General features: G+C 43.5%; 1 protein-coding gene and 1 pseudogene across 1 annotated transcript; both read left to right on the top strand.

Moving 5' to 3' along the window:
- The first annotated feature begins 4,467 nt into the window (after window positions 1-4,467).
- On the top strand, window positions 4,468-5,370 carry LOC101652506 (annotated as a pseudogene).
- A 14,192-nt stretch (window positions 5,371-19,562) lies between these two features.
- On the top strand, window positions 19,563-20,081 carry CETN1 (centrin 1). The gene has a single exon (XM_004702892.2). It carries the CDS (start codon window positions 19,563-19,565, stop codon window positions 20,079-20,081), a length of 519 nt encoding a protein of 172 aa, XP_004702949.1.
- The last annotated feature ends 2,706 nt before the right edge of the window (window positions 20,082-22,787 follow it).

Genomic DNA, 22,787 nt, shown 5'->3' with positions numbered 1-22,787 from the left:
AAGCACACTGACGACAATGAAAAATAAAAACAATCACTTTTAAACAGGACTGAGAGGGTTTGTATGTGCATCAAAACTTCCTTCTTGCAACATACTGAAATATGTAGAGATGCAATGTCTGGAATCAGCTTAAAAACCATCAGGAGATGGGGGTGACAATGAAGCAATCATGCCCAGGAGCCGGAAATAGTTGAAGCCAGGGGAGGGGTCCCTCGGGTGCCCGATACTATTCTGTGTGCTGTTGCCCTGTGCGATCCAAGGCGGAGGAGAAAGGGAAGAAGGAGGTGGGGGAGGGGTAGAGATGGAGGTGTTTACCCAGAGAGGACAGACACAGTGAGAATGTTTACTGGCTATTTGTAAGTATGCATTTCCTTGAAGTAAAGAATAAAGCATAGAAAATATATTTAAAAGAAGAGGACACAATAAAGAGGATGTACTAGGTTGTTATTTGAGGGGAAGAATCTCACTGGCTAGAATACATCAGAGCATGGGCGTGAAAACATAGGAGCTGGTCCAACCTGGAGACCAGGAAGGAACAGCAAGATTTTTGTGTGTAGCACATTTACTGGTCCCGTGTAATCTTTTCACGTACTCATGAGTCACTTTTCTGCTAGATTCCATTGGATCACAGTTCACCAGGTTGTCTTCCAAATTCCTTCAAATAGATGCGTAAGTGCTTTCAGAGTTGCGTCATTTGTTGATGCATCTTAGTTAGTGTGCCATCCATGCCTGCAGCCTGTTCTTCAAGGAGCCCGGGCTGTTGCTGTTAGATTCTGATTCATAGCAACCCTGTGTACAATAGAAGCAAATGTCCTGCTCCAGAGACTGGTCTCTCCTGATAATGTGTCCAAAGTATGTGATGTGAAGTCTCACCATCCTTGCATCCAAGGAGCATTCTGGCTTACTTCCAAGAGCATTTGATGGTTCCTGGTACTTTGACTGCTCCTGGTACTTTGAGCAGTCCATGGGACTTTGACTGCTCTTCGACGGTACAGGTTCTGCATGAGCACGATGAAGTGCTCCGGAATTCCCATTCTTCTCAAGGCTTTTCATAGTTTGTTAGGATCCACGTAGTCAACTGCCTTTGCGTAGTCAATGAAACGCACGTAAGCATCTTTCTGGTATTCTCTTCTTCGAGCCAAGATCCATCTGGCATCTGCAATGGTATTCCTTGTTTCATATCCTCTCCTGAATCAAGCCTGAATTAGGTGCTCCCTGTCAATGCCCTGCTGCACCCTTTGTTAAATTATCTTCAGTAAAAGTTTATTTGCACGTGATATCAGTGATATTAATTTGCACATTCTGTTGGACACCCTTCTTTGGAATGGGTGCAAATATGTATCTCATCAGTTAGCCGAGTAATTATCTTCCCAATTTCTTGGCTTAGCCAAGTGTGTGCTTCCAGAGCTTCATCAGCTTGTTGAAACATTTCAGTTGGTATCTTGTCAATTCCTGGAGCCTTGTTTTTGGCTAATGCTTTCAGTACAGCTTGGATTTCTTCCTTTAGTACCATTGGTTCCTGATCACATGCTACCTCTTGGAATGGCTGAGTGTCTACTAGGTTTTTTTTAGTACAATAATTCTGTTCATTCCCTCCGTTTTCTTTTGATACTTTCTTCATCATTCAATATTCTGCCCATAGAATCTTTCGAGACTGCAACTTGAGGCTTACATTTTTTCCCCTTTAGTTCTTTCAGTTTAAGATACAGTGAGCACGTGCTTTACTTTTGGTTTTCCAACTCTAGGTCTTAGCACATTTCATTATACTATTTTACTATTAGTAGAGTGGATTATTCGCTACACCAGACCCCTGGTGATGTAGTGGTTAGGTATGGGCTTGCTAACCACAAGGTCAGTAGTTTGGAACTACCAGCCAATCTGAGGGAGAAAGCCCAGGCTTTCTACCCCCATAAAGAGGTACAGTGTCAGAAATCCACAGGGGCAGTTCTCGCCTGCTGCCCCAAAGGGTCTGAACGTGTCAGAACGGCCTCGGTAGTAGTGGGTTTGAGTCTGAACTTTGTTTGCTCCGGTGCCTTCAGCCTAGGTTTCTTCCTTTAATGTCATCAGTTTCTACATCCTGATTTGTTGAGTGTGGACCTTTAGTCTTTCTTTTTAGTTTGAACCATGATTCTGTGTTCCTTCCATCTTCTTTCAATGCTTTCTGAATTGTTCACTCATGGTTTGTTTTGTTTTGTTGTTGTTTTTGGTCATGGAATCCATGGTAAAGCAAAGCAGGATGCAGTTGAACGGGTTCGTTTTCCTGCTCAACTTGAGAGCTCCCGTGTCTATGAACCCTGGGAGAACTAAGCTAGTTGCCAACTTGGCAACTTGAGCATCTCACATATCCACGGTATCTGTTTTTATTTAGTGCGATCATATAGTTTTACATGGCATAGTTCTATTTCACACGACATTTTCATACACATGCAATGCTTTGGATCACACTGATGATATAGAGGGCAATTGCTTTAATTTATGGTGGATCCCAATTGCCACTTGCCCCAAACAGCAATGGAATTTTTCAATAGCCCCAGAATAAATCCCTCCTCTGGAGCAGTAAACATAAGATGACAGTGTGTCAGCCACGGATTTGTTTCAAGATTATTTACTTACAATTCAACAACACTGCTGGCTCATGGAGTGCCCTGTCAGCAAAAGCTGCATTGTTTGAAGTCGCTCTGGGAAACCGCCAGGGCCCCAGAATCTAAAGAATGTCATTTTCCTAAATACCTCAGGATTACGAGATGCTATAGAACTAATAAATTTGCTCCTTAAAATAGTCCAGAAGGAATCCTTAACGATTCCTACATGTTTGAAAGTTTGTGTATATTGATAGGGAGAGAGAATGCCGTTTTGTCTCTTGGGTTCACATAATAAGCATCCTGGGTAACTTCTTTCTTTCTTTCTCCTCTTTAGGATTTTCTTTTTTTTAAGGTTACGTTTTAGAGACAGATAGCGTTTAGAAAACAAAGAAAATGATGACGACAGAAAGAGAGATTATCTGTAAGAAACCCTTTTTACTTGATGCTGGTTCTGTTTCCTAATGGGGTGGGTTTGGGGGCTTCGCCCATGTGTGCGTAGATTGGATTTTGCACTATCAGTGTGAAGAGGCTTTAGAACATTTGTGGGAAAATGGAATTCAAAGATAGTGGACATTTTTCATGAACTTTTTTTGAAAATCCCTCATTTATCAGCAAAATGGAATTGAATGTACTACAATGGGTTGTTGGTTTACATATATCCAGTAGCCAAATTTATCCTATATTTACATCATATTTTGTATTTTTGAAAGTGCTTTCCAATCTTCAGACTTATTGGTTCTTTACAACCACTCAGGTTTGGTTTGGGGTTATGTTAGGCTCAAAACCTAATGTTTTAAACTTTAATGGTCTCTTGAAGTTTGGAATGTCTAAATAAGCATTTTACCCGCCCTCGTGGTGCTGTTGGGTAAGATTTGGACAGCTAATCTCAAGGTTAGAGGTTCAAAATCATCAAACACTCCAAAGGATAGTTGGAGCATCAGACACCCGATAGACTCTATAGTACACAGAGTCATTCTGAGTCTGAATCAACTGGATGACCACAGTGGATTGCTTTGGATGTTAGATTTGAAAATGGCTTGAGTCATTACAATATGACTCACTCACCATATGTATAGGAGAATGACCCAAAGTCTTTGATTTCAGGTGTTTCTTTTGAGGAAAGAGGAATAACAAGACCTTCATGATAGAGTTTTAGAGAAGTCGAACAAGGTAAAATGTGTCTAAGTGAAAAACATGACACACTACATTTACTGAGTACTGACTGTGAGCCAGGCACTTCCTTTACATGGATTGTCTCATGTGATCACTGTAACCTTTGGAGCTCATTGATCTTCTCCCTGGTTTTACAGGAATGGGTGGACCAAACCAAAAACTCACTGCCATCGAATCGATGCCAACAAATAGTGCCCTTCTAGGAGAGTGTCAAACTGCCCCTGTGAGTTTCTGAGACTGTAAATCTTTACAGGAGTGGAAAGTCTCATCTTTCCCCCATAGAGCAGCTGGTGGTTTTGAACTGCTAATCTTGTAGTTAGCAGGCCAATGTGTAACCACTGTGCCACAGATGCAGGCAAGTCTCTGTGAGCACAAATCACCTCTGTACCAAACTGCATGAGACTAGGATGTTGTCAATTTGGTTCCTGATGACGCCATGTGGCAGCAGAATCTCAATTATCTTGACTGTAATCTTTACAGAAGTATATTGTCACATATTTTTCCCAGGGCGCTTTTGGGGTGGTTGGAACAACCAACTTTCAGTTAGCCGCTGAGCACTTAGATAGATCATATGTTACCATCTATGTATTTACAAAGCATCTTCCTAATTAGACACCTCATTTCAGATGAACATTACACTACCGCTGAACTAGCTCTGTGTCCTCCTCATTGATGCCTCCATCGATGACAGAATAAGTCAGGCAGAGTTGTAATGAACTTCCAGAAAAATCTATCTTGGAAGACATATTGGCAGGAGCCCAAGAAGACGGACTTCGAGGATCGGGTGTTGGATGAGGAGAAGGTATGCATAGCTGCTAAATGCATCACTCATGTACCTCCTGGAGCATTTAACAGTGTTTGGTGATGTCCAACTACTACTTCATAATGACAATCTCCTCAGGGAAGGGGCAGCACATGCATTTGCCCAGTATAACATGGGTCAGTGCACATCTAGGAAGATAGAAGGATATGAAGATGAGGTCTTCATTACAGAACACGGTGACCTGGGTAGTAGCAGATTTTTAGATCTAACAAACAAAATTTCCTTTAGATCTGATCACTTACATAAAGAAGCACATGACCCCCAACCAGAGGACATAGATGGAAGCCTAAAGTCTTGGAGAGAATCCTGTGACCATGCTCCGAGGGCCTATGTGAAAAATCATAATTCCAAAGGCTTCAATACTGTTCGTGCTAAAGCTCTCGATGGGCAACAGATGATCATTGCATGCATTGAAACCACCAGTTTCAGCCTAAAAACTTCTGGAATGGTCGTTGGAGATCAGAATGGAAGTTCACCATCACACCACCTATGGCCCAAGTGGTCTGAGTGCTTAAGACTCAGGTTCACTGTTACGAAGATGGCAATGTTCATCTGGTTAGTCATAAAGATGTATGGGATCCAGTAACTGTTTCAAATGAAGCCCAAACTGCCAAGGAGTTTATTAAAATCATAGAGCATGCAGAGAATGAGTATCAGACGGCAATTGGTGAAAGCTATCAAACCATGTCAGACACCAAGGCCTCGCGCCTAAATCAACTGGAACAAGATTGGCAAAGAAATGCAGGATGCTTAAAGGCTGAATGTAAGATTTTTCAGTGTGTGTCGGGGTAGGGAAAGGGATTCAATGTGTGATCATACGATAAATAGGTGGTTTATAAACAAGAATGAATTTTACTAGGGCTTTCAAAGTAACCAGGTTTTCTAGCCTCATGGAATACTGGTGAACCTATAACATTGTCTAGATTCTTATGTTCCCTACTTTGTAATATTCTGTTGTGACTATATCTACTGGTTTTGTTTTTGCTTTTTTAATTCTGCCACACTTCTTGTTGAAGAGAAAGTGAGCTCTTATCTTGGAGTCATTTTGCTGTTTAGAAAATGTTCTTAGCCATAAAGCTCTTTTACTGATATGGACCGATAATATATGTTCAGTACTTTTTCACCCCTTATTCTTCAAAGAACTTCTGGTATTGGTTTTTTACTGCTAAACCAACAGCTAAAGAGGTGATGCTAAAAACTCTAGCTAATCCTTTTTTGTCATTGGTTTTGTTGCTGTTGTTGCTGTTTGGGTTTTTTTGTTTTCTTTTGTTGTTCTTTGCTTAGCATTGTTTTTGTGCTTAGTCTTGTCTCTGCATGTCTGTCTAGATAAGATAGGCAGGCTAAACAATCCAGAGGAGAAAACAATGGGACCAATGGCTCCAGGGGGACATGGGATAGGAGGAGGTGGGGGAAAGGAAATGGGGTGGCAACAAGCCCAGGGATAAAGGAACAACAAGTGATCTAAAATAGATGGTGAGGAGGGCATAGGATGCCTGGTGGGGCTTGATCAAGGGCAATGTAGCCAGCCAAAAGGAATGACTGAAACCCGAATGAAGGCTGAACATGATAATGGGACAAGAGGAAAGTAAAAGGAAATACAGAAAAGAATTAGGAGGCAAAGGACATTTGTAGAGGTCTAAATACAGGCACGTACATATGTAAATATATTTATATATAAGGATAGGGAAATAGATCTATGTACATATATTTATATGTTAAGTATTTAAAATAACAGACAGAAATTGGGCCTCTACTCAAGTACTCCCTCAGCACAAGAATACTTTGTTCTAGCAAACCAGCATTCTGTGATGCTCACCTTCCCAACAGGATCGCCGAATACAAAATGGGTACATAAGCAAATGTGGTGAAGAAAGTCGGTGGTTCCTGGTTATCAAAAGATAGAGTGTCTGGGGTCTTAAAGACTTGAAGATAAATGAGTGGCCATTTATCTGAGAAGCAACAAAGCCCATGTGGGAGAAGCACACCAACCTGTGTGATCATGAGGTGTCAATGGGATGAGGCAGCAGGCATCAAAGACCCAGAACAAAAAATTCACATCAATGTGAATGAGGAGGAGCATGGAGTGGAGACCCAAAGCCCATCTGTAGACAATTGGACATCCCCTCACAGAAGGGTCACAAGGAAGAGATGAGCAAGTCAGGGTGCAGTATAGCACCAATGAAACATACAACTTTCCTCCAGTTCTTTAATGCATGCCCCCACTGTCATGACCCTAATTCTACCTTACAAATCTGGCTCCACCAGAGCATGTACATGGGTACAGATAAGAGCTCACAACACAGGGAATCCAGGACAGAGAAACCCCTCAGGACTAATAATGAGAGTAGTGATACCAGGAGGGTAAAGGGAAGGTGGGGGGAAAAAGAGGGAACCGATCACAATGATCTATATATAACCCTCTCCCAGGAGGAGGGACAACAGAAAAGTGGGTAAAGGGAGACATCAGTCAGTGTAAGACATGAAAAAAATATATATATAAATTATCAAAGGTTCATGAGGGAGGGAGGATGGGGTATGGGGAAAACTGAGCTGATACCAAGGGCTCAAGTAGAAAGAAAATGTTTTGAAAATGATGATGGGAACATATGTACAAATGTGCTTGACACAATGGATGGATGGATGGATGGATTGTCATAAGAGCTGTACAAGTCCCCCCAAATATGTTGTTTTTTTTAAAAGAAAGGTATAGCTAGAATGCTCTCTTTTTTTTTTTTTTTAGAATGCTCTTAAAAGCAAGAATGATGTTGTTTATGGGTGCTATAGCAAAATGTGGTGACGAAATTAGATGGTGCCCAGCTATGAGATAAAATAGCATCTGGGGTTTTAAAGGCTTGTCTCCAAACAAGCAGTCATCTAAGTGAGATGTCAACTAAGTCACACAGATGAAGCACACCATCATCAGTCACTGAAGGATAGGAATCCATATAATCTGAAGTTGAAGGAGGATTAGTATCAGAACCTAAATTGTGAGACTCTGGTTTGCCGAAGGCTATAGATGACAATGGGAGCCCAAGATTCATTTGTGGGAACGCCATAGGAAATAAGCCTCTAGTGAACTCCCTCTACCAACAAGTGAGGGAGGGGAGGATAGTGGTTACTAAACAGAGCATGGGAGTGATGAGTATAGAAGATCAAAGGCATAGATCTGACTTGAACAGTTAAAACCTTGTCAGGTGATCTTCACTCTGATGCATGGTGGACCTGATCTGGTTTTCAACATTTTCTGTGTTTTTGTTTGTCCATATTAGGGTGTATCTGAGAGATGTTATGTCATTGGAGGTCACCCTCTCAAAGTGTTATGTTTTTCTGTGTTTCGGTGTATGAAACCCGGGATTGATGAACCTCTAGGGACAGTAAGTGGAATAAGGGTTTGGGGAGGGCGGGTACATGGTTGGTCAGGAGGTAAAAGGGAGACAATGTCAGGGAGTCCAGGAAGAAAAATAATGTTTGGAATGTAACTGTGGTAGCAATTGTACAATTCTACTTGACACGATTGAACTGTGGAAAGATATGATATATGTATTAACTCCCAATTAATAATAAGTTTTTTAAAATGCTCTTGCTTTTATCTTCATCTTTCACACTTTGGAAATGCTACCTGGAGATGGACATCATGTTTGGCAACATAGAATGTCCTTGAAAAAGAGGGAGACCTTCAATGGGATGGACTGGTATGGTGGCTTCAACGGTGGGCGCAAACATACCAATGAGTGTGAGAATGTGCAAAACCAAGCAAAGTCTTGTTCTGATGGACGTAAGGTCACTAAGTCAGAACTGACTTACTAGCACCTATCAATGGCGGTATTATATATTATGGGTTCCATGGCAAATCTTTATCTTGGAGAGTAGTGTCCATAGCATAAAGGATAAAGTTTAGGCCTTAGTCCCTAAAATTGAACTATGTTTGGAAATCATGATGTTCACTGTTTTCAGCACAATGGAAAGCTGATGCGGAGCATGATCGTTTCCCCTAGACCATCTAGTTTATTCCGACTCCTAATGTTCCCTACAGGGGGTTCCGAGCTGGTAAATCCTTAGGAGAGTAGAGCCTCATTGTTCTGAGGCTCAGCCGGTGGAGTTGCACTGTCTAAAATATTCAGGATTGATAAATTCACAAAGAGAGGGCAGATCTGTGGGAGGAGGCATACTTCCCCATTTTACAGCCCAACTGGGTAGAAAAGTTTAATGCATGAGTTTTTATTTGGGAACTAATTTGCTTTCTCCCCACCCCCACACCCTTAATTTCCATCTGATATCCTTAAAATATTATTTTTGAAAGTGCTACTATGAAACCTCTTCTCAGGAAATGTGGAGATCTTTAATATTAGCTAGCCATGGACCAGCGCTAATGAAATGGGACCTGAAATCACCCTGGTGGGCAAACACTTCGCATGAAATGTAATTGAAAACAATGCCACAAAGAAATGACCCAGTTCCCACTCTAAGCTTTGTCCCAAGCGTAGCATTCAGAGCAAAAGAAACCTAGGCTGGTGCCAAAAGGAGAAAACACACACACACACACACACACACACACACACACACACACACACCATGAATTTCAGATAAGAATGGTCCAAAACCCAAAGGAATTTTGAAAGAACTTTGTCAAGGCAGAACATGAAGGAAACCAGGAGGGCCAGCAATGACCAACATCTAAATGAAAAACCTCCGGGGGGGAGGCTATCAGCGCAAAAGGAAGAAGGAGACGCCATGTCCTCCTGCCCTAATTGCACCCCCTTTCCCGTTTAAAGGCTTAGCAGGAGGGAACTGTAAGATGATTACTTGTTGATAAAGGAATTTCTAGTTACTGCTTTGGAAGAGGCTGAAATGACCTGTTGGTTTCCTTTGATGTTTTGTTCGCTGACACTGCTGCTAAACTTTGAAATGCAGTAGAACTGTAATTCATTTCATATTTTCAAATGTATCTTTATTTCACCAGGAAGATGCTTTTTTTTTAGGGAGATACTTTTTTATTCAAAATCGACTTATCTGAATTTGTTTTCATGCAAGACTTTTCTTCATAAGTGATTTCCATTTCCTTGTTCATTATACTGTCATTTTCCTCTGGTTTCCCAACCCCCGATGAGTTAGGGACAGGACTTTGGAAAACAGGACTCCTGCGGGGCATGAAGGAGAAGATTCCAGCCCCCAGCTCTTCGTCTTCCTTGCTGCATCCTGCACAGGACCTCAGGGGTGGTCTCTGGTGTTCTAGGTCCCTCAATTTCGCTGTCACTCACAGGGGTCTCTATGCCATCAAAGAGGGACGTCCTGGTGTAAAAGGATGGTGGGGTGAGTGCTTGCTCTTTTTGCATTGTTTCAGGGGCAAAAATCCAACAAATTGTACCACCTGTAATAGTTCTCTTTTCTCTGTACTCCTCTTGTGCTACGGCCCATCTCTCTAATGAAGATACGTATGTGGTGCTAAAGAAACGGGGGTGTGGGCAGTGATGGTTCATGGTGTATTTATCTCTTCCATATAGAAGACATGGGTTCAATTCCCAGTCCAGGCATGTTAGCTGTCGTCACCGCCTGTCAGTCAGTGGAGCTTCAGGATTGCTAGGATGCTCAACAGGGTTCAGCAGAGTTTCCAGACTAACACTAGACTAGGAAGAAAGGTCTGTTTGTCTGCTTCCAAAAATCCACCAACGAAAGAATAATGGATTACAGAGCCCTGCAGAATCATGCTGCTAGAGAGGTCTACTGCAAGTGCCAGGGACTGCAAAAGGACAAACAAATCTGTCTTGGAAGAAGTACAGTCAGCGGCAAGGACGACAAGACTTCACCTTTATACATTTTGGACATGTTGTCAGGAAAGGCCAGTCCCTGGAGAAAGGCGTCATGCTTGGAAAAGCTGAGGGGCGGTGACAAAGAGAAAGGCCCTCAACAAGATGGACTGACACAGCGGCTGCGACTCTGGCGTCAAACCTAGGAATAATTGGGAGGAGGATGCAGGACAGGGCAGCGTTTCATTCTGTTGTGCAGACAAGTGTGATGGGTCAGAAGTGACTCCATGGCACCCAACAACAGCAACAACAACAACAACATGGATTGCAAGGCTCTGTGGGCGACAAAGGATGAATCCAAAACACAGCATAGGGATGATGACGAATTTCATTCCGTTGAGCATGGAGTCACCAGGAGCTGGCGGCTACTAAGCAGCGGCTAATAATGACAACAGAAGTAGGCAAGACGAGACGTGAGGCTAGACTTCCGTTTTCCGTCCGTCTGTTCCTTTCTGCGCTCGTCTCCTGCAGCACAGTTCTCTGAGACGTGTTCCGGCTGCTTGAGCGCTGCAGAGGGGGCAGCCTCCATAAGGACCGGGTGAAACACTGGCAGCCCACTGCCTGACTGCTGCCTGAAGACCTGTTTTCTTAGGCCTGTGGTTATTTTGTTTTTCAATTTGAAATTCAATGTCTTTAAAAAGAACACTTTTTCTCCACTGTACTGCTAATCCCTAAATGGGCTCTTATATGTCTCCACTGGCTCAACTTTGTTACCTAATACCCCCGTCAGCCTTTGAGTTTTCAACTTCTAGTGAGTGGTAAATGCTGTGCAGTTCAGATGCCGAGTCAGTGCTGTACAGTTTAGATGCTGAAACTTCAGGGTCCTTGTGGAATGAAAGGGAGTAAATCAAAGAGTAATGAACAGTCCAGTCTTGTTAAAGGGGGGAAAAAAGCTTCAAATTCATATATTTCAATTTATTGACACATAATCCACATCGTTCAATCATGTCAAGAATTGTTTCATCATTACACAATCAATTTCAGAACATTTTCTTTTTTTCTTTGACCCCAGGATTAAATCATCTTTATGAGCTGTGTTATCTCGCTCAGTTCTTGTGCTCCCTCCCCCTACCTCCTTCACTGTTTACTCCCGAAATCCCCTCACCCACCCCATCTTTCCCACTACCTGCCCTACATCCCCTACAAATCCTTGCATCAGTTGTTATCTCTATGCATCTGTGCTCAAATATATTTTATATAGACCCTGTTAAGAAGTTGTAGACAAGACAAAGACTGGACAAGGACAACAACAAAAGAATCATCTGGATAAGGGAGGTCATCGACATGAGGCTATGATGGCTTCCAAAGTATTCACAACCAAGCAGCTAAATGACAAAGCATGAACACAAAGGAAATTCATCACAAAATCATGGCTGATGGCAGATCAATTCCTCACGATTTCAGCTGGACTCCATAATCAGGAAAGGGACCAGGATTGGATTACAGACACGATTGCAAACTATGATTACTTACAGATTGCTTCTGGACGTTCCAACCACCTTAGTTAGAGTATGACCCCTGATCATTTGATCGTAGGTCCCCAGTGTCCATCAAAGGCATGCCCAGATATGTTCCTGAGAGTGAGACAGCCCCTCTCTGGGCTGGCCAAGGGAGTTGCAGCAAACACACTGGCTGAGAGCAGAGCTTTTTACATTGCCAGTCAATGGTCAGAAAGAATCCTATGGATCTATGGAGACTCAAGAGGGATTTAGGGCTTCCTCTGCAACCCTTCCGCAAATCTGGTGCTCAGAATTTAAGCTCTAATAAACTCTCACTGCCATGGCTTCAATGCCTGACTCATAGCGAACCTCTGTGGGTTTCTGAAACTATAACTGTTTATAGGAGTAGAAAGCTCAATCTGTCTCTCGTGGAGTTGCTGATGGTTTTGAACAGATGACCATGTGGATTGCAGCCCAATGAGTAACCACTATACCACCAGGAGCTCTGATACAGTTTATGAAAGATTAGAAATGCCAACTACACCTCTCTTAGGCTTCCCGCTATTCTTTGCTATTCATAAGATTTTCAGCAACCAATTTTTCAGAAGTGGTCCTCTTCTTCCTTCTTCCTAGCCTGCCTTAGTCTGGAAGCTCCACAGAAACCTCTCCAGCATGGGCGACTCTGTTGGGATACCAAATAGCTTCCAGCATCACAGCAACACGCAAGCCACCCCAGAAAGACAAAGCGATACATGAGCGGTGGATGGAAGAAAGCTCTCAGCACTCTCGTTGACTCGTGTGACACAATTCAAAATGAAGAGCAACGGCTGCACATATCCATTACCCATCAGCATTTGGAATGGTACGTACAATGTGCGAATCTAGGAAAACTGGAAGTCATCCAAAAGGAAATGTCCCTTCTGGTGTACGTATGTAGGGTTGCTTTGGGTCAGAACCAATTGGCTGGCACAGATCAACAACAAGTTTGTTCTGTTAGCGATCTGTGCCGGTGGAGTCTTCTGCAGACTGCCTACACTGTTGCTCCTACAGGGTAGAACAAGCGGCAGATGACAAATTCCCCAATGTTCCCCTTTATGTCCACACAGATCGTGTCTTCGCGGGACTTGGTTCATCGAAGCAATGCTTACCTACCTCTGGCTGGTTTGAGAAGAGAAGAGGAGCAGCAGTTACTCTATTGAGTTCATTTCATTTCACCCACCTCTCAAGTTCAAAATGCCCGTTAATGTTCCTTCCCTTCCTCTCCCTTCTTTAATTCGCAAACTCAGGTGATGTGGAAGTGGAAGGGTATTGGTTAGGTACGGAAAGGAAACCCTTTCGCTAGGTCCCATACCCATGTTTAGTCCAACGTAGTTGTTGTTGCTGTTCCTGCTGCCGACTCAGCACTCAGCTGCAGAAACAGAATGAAATGTTGCCCAGCCCGAGGTCATCTTCACGAGGGCTGTGGCGTGTGTTGGCTGTGACGATTGCCTTTGTTTGCGTGGCCCCTGTCCTCTTCTGGCAACCGGTGTTTTCTGATGGCGTATCCCAAGAAAGCACGTCCAAGTCTCGCCATCCTCTCTTCCAGAGATCGCTTTGCATGTACAAGGGGACTTCCAAAAGTCCGTGAAAAATGTGAACTCAAAGATAAGGGAATTTTCCCCTTGACCTTTAAAACCCATCTGTTTTGTTCTGAGTGATTTGTTCATCCTTCTGGCAACCCGGTGCCGTCAGTGTGCTTTACCAACACCACTGTTTGAACACTTCAATTCTTCTTTCACGTACAGAGAAGCCGATTTAAAGGACCGTGACTTTGGTACTTGGGAGACACTTAAAGACATAAAACAAGCCCATGTGCATTTTCCAGGAGAGAATCCAATGTACTCCACAGCCAGTCATTTAAAACCAGGATTCACACAAACAAACAAAAACGCAAGCCATTTGCGACTTATGGCAACTCAATTAGGTGAGCCATCTGTGTGTGTCAGGATAGAGCTGTGCTCCACTTTCACATGCATTATATCCTCACTAAGGCCGTTCTTCCAAGCTGTCTTTAGATTGAACTTCCAGCTTTTTGGTTAGTAGGTAAGGAGGTGTTAATTGGGAAGACCCAGACCACAATAACTCACTGACGCGAGTCACTTCTGACTCACAGTGACCCTACAGGCCAGAGTAGAACTCTCCCTAAAGTTTCCGAGGCTGTACCTCTTTCTGGATGGAGATCGCCTCATCTTTCTCCCACGGAGAAGCTGGTGGAGTCGAATGGCTGACCTTGCGGTGAGCAGTCCCATATGTAACCCACCACACCAGCAGGGCGCCTTCAACCGCGCGATAGAACCAGTAAGTGCCACACGAAGCAGAGGGCAACTGGTACTTAAAAAAAAAAAAAGATAAAACACAGGATGAGGACATTTCATGCTTATTGCAGGCTTCTTCCACAGCTTACCTGCATCTCAGGGAATTGTTTTGTTCTCTCCTTTGCCCTTCGTCGTACTTAGGTGGACCGTTTGAGAAACAGTGTGAGATTCGGGCAAAGTCATTTCTAGAACTTAGTCTGTTTTTGTAACTGAGAGGAGTATTTTTTTATTTCTGCGGTTCATGGAATAAGAAATTGTAGCCCTTGGCTGGACAGTTACGTCTGTTCCTGTGTTTGCCCCAAAAATGCTCAGGCTGAGTCACTGGACTTGACTTCACATTCCCATCCAGAGACACTGGGATCATAAAACACGTGCTGCTGCTCCGTGTCTTGTAAATGGCTACACATAGCCAAGGATTCATAGTTTGGCTCTGTTGTTGGTTTGGGGGTACCCCCTCTGTCACCCCAGCACACTTGTCCTGCTTGTGTAAGAGAAGCATCGGGCATTTGCATTTTTTTCCTGCTCTGCATTTGCTGGGAAGTAAACGGGCAGCAATAAAGCAACTTTATTATGCACCCTGACTGCCTTGGATGGCACCTGGAATTTGCTGAATCTGCTGAGTGCAAGTTACATTTTAAAAGGCTCCTGAGCCTCCCCTCTTTCATGCCTTGGAAGTCAAGTGGAAAACCACACAGTAAGAATAAGCACGCTGCAGGGGTCCTTTCTCTTGCTCAGACCCTGTGGTGGAATTCCAGCACCTCTTCCCACACCCTCACCTTCCAGCGTTGAGTTTCCATGGCCTGACTTAAACCATCTCCTCTCTCTCTCTCTCTCTCTCTCTCTCTCTCTCTCTCTCTCTCTCTCTCTCTCTCTCAGATAATCAATGCGAGATTTTGCGTATTACCTGGGACAGTACAGTACACTAATTTTTAAAGGGAAAACAAAACCAGAACCTCCTAGTTACTGCTAGTCTGGTTAGCTCTTGAGAAGTGACTCTAAACTAATGAAGCTGATTTTCACATGCATTGTATGGATGCTCACAAAGGCCAACCAAAGGCATTTTGCCCAAACTGCTTTTCATTAGCTCACCCGTGGAGTTGAAAGCAGGGGATGCAATGCAGAATTGAACGGCCAATGTACATTTCAAGCACACTGTTCTTTCTTTGAACGGCTGTTAGAAGATCCTATAAATCCTGTTAAATCTTTCTAGGTGAGACACTTACTTAATGTTAGGTGTAGAGAAGAAAAACCAGATGCCTGATGCTCCCAATGACACTACATTGTGGTTATAATCTCAACTTTTGGAAATGATGGCAAGGGTTAAGTGGGATGATAATTTTGAGGACCAAGCCCAAGGCTAGGTGCAGGATCCATTAAGTGTCTCTTTCCTTTTAAAGCCAAATTGCAGATTATGAACATAAAGTAACTCAGCACACAGAGCTGACTCTGAGATGTTTTCTACTCAGGGAGCGCTTGGTGGCCCTTTGTTGCGACTGTTGATTGCACACATCTGGAAACTATGACAACTGTTTTGCTTTGAGCTGAGCTTGGCCCAAATGTAGCTCTATATAAAGCAGCTTCTATCCTTCAGTGTTTCCCAACACATCATAGCTTGGCTTGAATCTGGGCAAAGGAGTGGGTGTCAAAGGAAATGTACAATGTCAGGGAGGAACTGAGGTTCAATTAACAATTACCCAGCCTTCTGTGGCCCCACTCGGGAGCTGCCCCTCTAGCTTTTATGTTCATTAGCTCATTTAAACAGCACAGTCCTACTGGAAAGCTTCATTCTGACACCTTTTGCAGACGCTTAAACTGAGTCTGGAGCTTGTGGTAGGGTCAGCATCAGAACTTGACTGACAAGTGAGGAGAATAACCAGGATCAACCCAAAGCCGATCCCTGGGAGATGGAAGTTGGACATCCCTCTACGCTCCTTTTCTTTTCTTTCTTTTTTTTTTAACCACCAATTTTGACAGCTGCCTTTCCTCCCATGGCACTCTCACCCTCTGCTGGGCTCCATTATCCATTCCAAGAGCCACACAGAAATCACAGACCATACAAACAGTTACGTGGTTTATGAAGAACGCAACAGGGAATAACTCGGGATGGAGATCAACAAACTACAACAACTCAGGATCATCATCAGGAAGCATGTAGGCAGTCTCCCTGCTTCAATGCAGGACAACTCACTTAGCTTCTCTTGCCTAAGTCCACCTCCTCTCAACACCCTGAGGTCAGATGATCTTATCTTGGTTCTTCTTGCTCCCTTCAGGACAGGCCTCCTTTCAGCCCCTTAAGAACAGGCCTCTCTGCCTTTGGCTACCCTGCTGTTGGCTCTGCCACAGGCCTCTCTCTTCCAGATCTGTCACCATCTCCAGTGTTACAATCTTCGGCCCATGTTACAGATCTTTTAGGAGATTCCTTGACTCCTCTCTGTCTGCTGCTTCTCTCTTCTCATCCTTCTCCTTCCTGTTTCTTGGCTATAAAACTTAGATGAATTTAGCTGTTTGTCAATTTCAAGGCAAGGTTCCTGCCAGCATACGAGGTGGGGCACCTAGATGCTTCATTTAAATAGTTGGGCTATAGTCATCTTATTTGCATAGTCTATTGACCAATCCCCAAGGCGAATATCAATCACAGGACAAGTTGCAGCCCAGGACCAGAAAAAAATTTTCAACGGCAAATTGTTTACAGCTTACCCAGTAAAAGTCAATTGACTGGACAAAAGTCACAAACCCTCTGGAGATGAAAACTGCTCAGGTCATAGGGAGAAACCTCGCAGGCTGTCTTTCCAAAGAATCAAGGCAAATGACACATAAAGGAACACATTTCCCCATAGAGATTCAGTGATTTTCCCAAGGCCACAGATTTAGTAAGTCATGGACTTGGGCTACACCTCAGGCTTGTAGATATGAGAGGAGGCAAGAGTATTTGTGCTGCTAGAGTAATCAGCTACGTAAGGGTCTGCCTCCCAACGTCTACTTCTAGTTGATACTATCTGCAACAGGGATTCCTTGTGACACTGTGGGTTAGGTGTTGGGTTACTAACCTCAAGGTCAGCAGTTCAAACCTATCAGAGATTCTATGGGAGAAAGAGCAGACTGTACAATTTACCACCTCAGAAATCCTACATAGGGATTTAGTCAAAATCAACCTAGTGGCAGTGGGTTTGGGTTTGGGTGAGTCAGCAATCAGGCTTAAAGGTAAAAGAGGATCTCACATAAGATTCCTTGGCCTTTAGAAATCTTGTGTCCAGGCCTCTGTCTACTACGTTATTTATCCTCAGAGACATGTAATGAGATATGGCTAAGTAAGCATGTCATGTATCCTTTACCTGATGACTAATTTTTAAAATATATAATTTTTAAAGCATGCACTAATCTTTTGGGTGTTTCATTTGCTTTTTCATTTTGATGATTCAGAAAGTACGTTAGGGCCAACTAGTGTTAGGTCCTAACACTAAGATTGTCATTCATTTATTCAACAGATATTAGTTCATCTGAGTTATCTAGATGTTAGGGACACAAAAATGAACAAAAACCCTGGAACGTGCCATCTGTTGTCACTGAGTGAGAAAGAAAGTGCTTTCTCTTTCAAGAATGCTTTTCAAAAGTTTGCCTTCCAGTGTCAACCATATAAAGAAATATGGAGCAAATCTAAAAGAAAAATCTATAGAAAACCACACCTCCATAAGAAAAATACAAATAACTCAATTAAAAATGGACAGAGCACATGAACAGACAATTCACCAAAGATGAAATACAAATAGCCAACAAACATTTGAAGAAATTCTCATGATCACTAGCGTTCGAGAGATGCAAATCAAAACAACGATGAGATACCACCTAGCAGCCAAATTAAATAAAAACAAAACAAAACAAAACTGGAAAAGGTGTGGAGCGCTTGGAACCATCACACAGTGCTGGTAGAACTGTAAATATGCATGACCACTGTGGAAAGCAATATGGCCCTACCGCAAACAACTGGGAAAATAAATTCCATACAATCCAGAAATCTCTCTGCTGGGTATGTACCCTAAGGAGTAAGAATAATAACATAAACAGACATAAGCATAGCCATGTTCATCCCAGCACTGTTCACAATAGCAAGACAATGAAAACCACCCTCATGCCCATCAGTAGAAAAATGGATAAAGACATTTTGGTACATACACAATGGAATACTATGCATCATGTAAAACCAATGGTGAAATCAGGAAGCGCCTTGTGGCACCAATCAACCTGGAGAATGTTAAGTTGAGTCACATTAGAAAATCACAAAAGAACAAATATTGTCTGAGACCACGATAATAAAGAAAAACAAAACAAACCCCCGAAGACAAAGCATTTCAGACCAAAGGGAACAGACTTGGAGTTTACTAAAGAGGGGAGGGTAAGCAAGGGAAAATGAGTTGATTTAGGGTCCGTATTAACTCCGTGAAGGGAAAGATAATAATCCACAAGAGAGAAAAAAGAAATAAAAGGAGTGGGGTAGCTATTGGGGAGTTTGATGAGTACTTTAAACTATTGAATACAAGATTATTGATGATCTGAAATGTACATCCCCACCTAATTCACAATTGAAAAATGCCACTGGATTTTTTTTAATCCAGCAGGGTGACCTCTTCTGGACAGTTTTCAGCAGTGCTTCCAGACTAAGACTAAAGAGAAAGATCTGGGTCTGCTCCCCCATATAATGCAAAGAATGCCTTTTGGAGAGCCGCAGAAAATGGATGAGGCCACATCATCGAAGGGATCGGTCCCCAGAGGAAGACATCCTGTTTGATGAACTAGCGGGCCTGTGCGGGTCTGATACGGGAGGCCTTCAATCACTGCGATGATGGACTCAAACATGCTGGTGGTTGGGGCGCTGATGCAGGACTGGAAGCATCTCATCTTGCTGGTCATTAAAGTCACCATGAGTCAGCCTCCAGTTGATGGTAGCTATCTATCCAGTGGCACTGTTCCTCAATCAGGACTGGTCTAGAATTCACACGCTGGCAGTGGAAATGGAAGGAGCTATTGTGACTACGCTGGGGCTCAAAATTGCCTCCCGGAAACAAGGGAGTCTTCCCTTAACGGGACAAAAAGAAAGACGCTTTTGAGGAGAAAAGAAAGGGATATAAGAGTTGGTTCTACGGATGTTAACAAAGGACTTGAAAAAAGAAATAAAGAACAAGGCCAGGCCAGTCCCAATGAATTTTGGAAGACAAGGGTGGTTACTAGCAGGTGTTCACACAGCGCAGGCATCAGCTGGCAGAAAGTGGGTCATCGACCCCTGGAACCGGGAATGCTCAGCGCAGGCGGGCGACGGTGGCGGGTGCAGGTGCGCGCCTGCCACGTGGGGGCGCTCGAGCGCGGGCTGCCTGAGCAACCGTCCCGGAGGGAGCATGGCGTCCAGCTACAAAAAGTCCACTGGGGCGTCCGGCAGCCAGAGGAAGAAGTTGGGCCCGAAGCCCGAGCTCACGGAAGATCAGAAGCAGGAAGTCCGGGAAGCGTTTGATCTCTTCGATGCCGACGGCAGTGGGACTATCGACGTGAAGGAGCTGAAGGTGGCCATGAGGGCGCTGGGCTTTGAGCCCCGCAAGGAGGAGATAAAGAAAATGATCTCCGAGGTGGACAAGGAAGGCACGGGGAAGATCAGCTTCAATGACTTCCTGGCCGTGATGACCCAGAAGATGGCCGAGAAAGACACCAAAGAGGAAATCCTGAAGGCGTTCAGGCTCTTCGATGATGACGAAACGGGCAAAATCTCCTTCAAAAACCTCAAGCGCGTGGCCAACGAGCTGGGGGAAACGCTCACCGACGAGGAGCTGCAGGAAATGATCGACGAAGCCGACCGTGATGGAGATGGAGAAGTGAACGAGGAAGAGTTTCTCCGGATCATGAAGAAAACCAACCTTTATTAAAGCCACGGTCTCCGGCGAGCACCAGGGCCTTCGCTCCTGCCTTGTGAAACCTTGCTTTGCAAGGGCAAGTGGGCACCCCCCACCCCCTTGTCTGCTATACGCCTGGATGATCCTATTTCCCAATCCCTGATTCAATTAGAAAATTTTAAGCTGAATTTGAGTTGGGGTTGTCATTCTCTAGAGTAGATGGCATAAAAGGACGCCGGAGGCTTGACTTCGAAGCCAAGTTCACTGCGGTTGAGTCAATGCTGACTGACTCACAGCGACTCTGTGGGTTTCCCATTTGCCGGAGTAGAAAGCCCAGTCTTTCTCCCGCCGGGTGGTTTCCAACTGCTGACCATGCACATCACAGCCCAACACTCAACCACGACACCGCCAGGACAGCCGTTAAAACCCAACGCAAAACAACTTCTTGGGACAATCAGACATGGGATCCACTGGTCCCTTTCAGTAGCCTTGGTTAGTGTAATGGGTTGTCACTGGGCTGCTAATCACAGGGTACCCAGTTTGAAACCACTAGCTGCTCTACGTACGGAGAAAGATGAGGCTTTTGCTCCCACGGTGATGTCCAGCCTCCAAAATCCAAAGGGGGCAGTTTTGCTCTGTCCTATAAGGTCTCTACGAGTCCGAGTGGGCCCAACGTCAGGGAGTTTGGGTGAGTGTCGCTTGTCTGGTGTTGACAGAGGATCTTCATATATATATTCCTTAAATACAGTTAGTTATGACTCAGATAGTACTGCCTCTGGGGGGTTCTGAAACTGTAACTATTTAGGTTAGTAGAAAACTTTAGCTTTGCCCCGTGGAGTGGCTGGTGGTTTGGATCTGCTGAACTTGCGGTTTGCAGTGCAATACACGATGATACCAGGGCTCCTATCAGCCAAAGCTGTCCCTCACAACAATTTAAAAATGATCTGAGAGCTATAAATGTAAACAAATGAAATCACCGTTATCTGAATAATATCCTTTAGAAATTTTCAATTTTGCTTCAGAGCCATGGGTACAGACTGAAAGAGCCATGTACGGCTTGAGAGCCGCAGTTTGCCGACCTCCAGCCAAACGTTGCTTTTTGCTAAAGTGAATACAACAGAAGCCCCACTACTGAGGCTGACCCTACAGAGCAAATGAGCATTGCTTCTTAGGAGCCTGAGGCTGGGCATCTGTGGATCAGATAACCTCAGGTTTCTCCAGAGGAGCAGTCGGTGGGTTTGAACACCTGCCTTTGTGGTTAGCACTCCCACACTTACTTGACAACACCACCAGAGCGTTTAAAATGGAATTTTAGTGTGGGGGAAAAAACCAAAAAAAACACCAGTTTGTCCACTAATGTCCTGAACTAGGCTCAGGAAAAATACTGCTGGACCCATAGCCATAGATAGAATTTGCCTGAGAGTTTAAGCTAATGACTTTGAGTAAATATTTGCAAATATAAGGACTTAGTAGTTTAGAAAATTATAAAAAATAAATTAGCTGTTTGCCTTTATAAGATTAGCTAACTTTAGTCCTTTTATTACTGATTTAACACAAGTCATTATCTGAATTCTTAAAATATCTTTGTACTTGATACCGGCTGATTTCCCCCTCTTGGCATATATTTGATGCAAGAGTGGATAACTAGTGCACTCATCAGTGTGCAGAACAGCCCCCGGCCATCAAGTCACAGTGACCTAGAGGAGAGAGGAGAGCTGTTTGCTTCACAGGCTTCCGGGGCTGTCACTCTTCACGGGAGAAGACACAGCAGCTTCCTCCCAGGGAACGGCTGATGAGTTTGAAAGGCTGATCCAGCCCAATGCTTAGCCCACATTGCCATCAAAGCTCCATATAAGTAGAGATTTAAGCAATTCTCGATGTTACAAATCCAAGGAGACTATTTTTCTGTGGCTTCGATGTGTGTATTAATTAGTAGTATACCATATATACTCGTGTATAAGCCAAGTTTTTCCAGCACATTTTGAATGCAGTTTTTGTGGTAAAATTAAGTGCCTCGCATGATATTAGGGTTGGCTTATACTCGAGTATGTAGGGTTTTGTTTTTCTATAAAGTTTTCTCTTTTTTTAATCATTTTATTGGTGGTTTATACAGCTCTTATCAGAATCCATACATATATCCTTTGTGTCAAGGACATTTGTGCATATGTTGCCATCATCATTTTCAAAACATTTTCTTTCTACTTGAGCCCTTGGTATCAGCTCCTCATTTTCCCCCCTTCCTCCTGCACCTTCCCTCCCTCATGGGCTCTTGATATTTATAAATTATTATTTTTTCATGTCTTACATTGACTGATGTCTCCCTTCACCCACTTTTCTGTGGTCCGTCCCCCTGAGTATACTTGTTATTGTAATAAATGAAGCTAAAATACCTTTTTGGATATCTAAAAATGAGAATATAAAAAAATATACCCTTGTAGAAAGATAATATCTATATTCTGAAATGGAGGATTTGACTATCAGTTTAATAATAAGCAGTCTATTAAACATACAAGATTTGGGGGGGCAGAAGTAAGGCTAAATTAAATCTTCATACAAAGCCCCATTGAGATAATGCTCAAATTCTGGAAATTTCTTCATTTGCCTTGCCAACAATTCTGTCCTTTGAGGGTGGCCGATTTAATCAGAGGACTGTCTACTCGAGGGTTAAATCTCATTAACAGGGACTCATTTGTCAAAGCAACAGTAGTAGCCAAAGTGAAGGGCATTTACTGTGAGGAT

This window comes from Echinops telfairi, unplaced genomic scaffold, assembly GCF_000313985.2.
Source record: "Echinops telfairi isolate 266 unplaced genomic scaffold, ASM31398v2 ScPeMD7_7400;HRSCAF=8409, whole genome shotgun sequence".
NCBI classification, from domain to species: Eukaryota; Metazoa; Chordata; class Mammalia; order Afrosoricida; family Tenrecidae; genus Echinops; species Echinops telfairi.
Note: the sequence above shows the minus strand (reverse complement) of the source record. Positions and strands in the feature narration are given on the sequence as shown.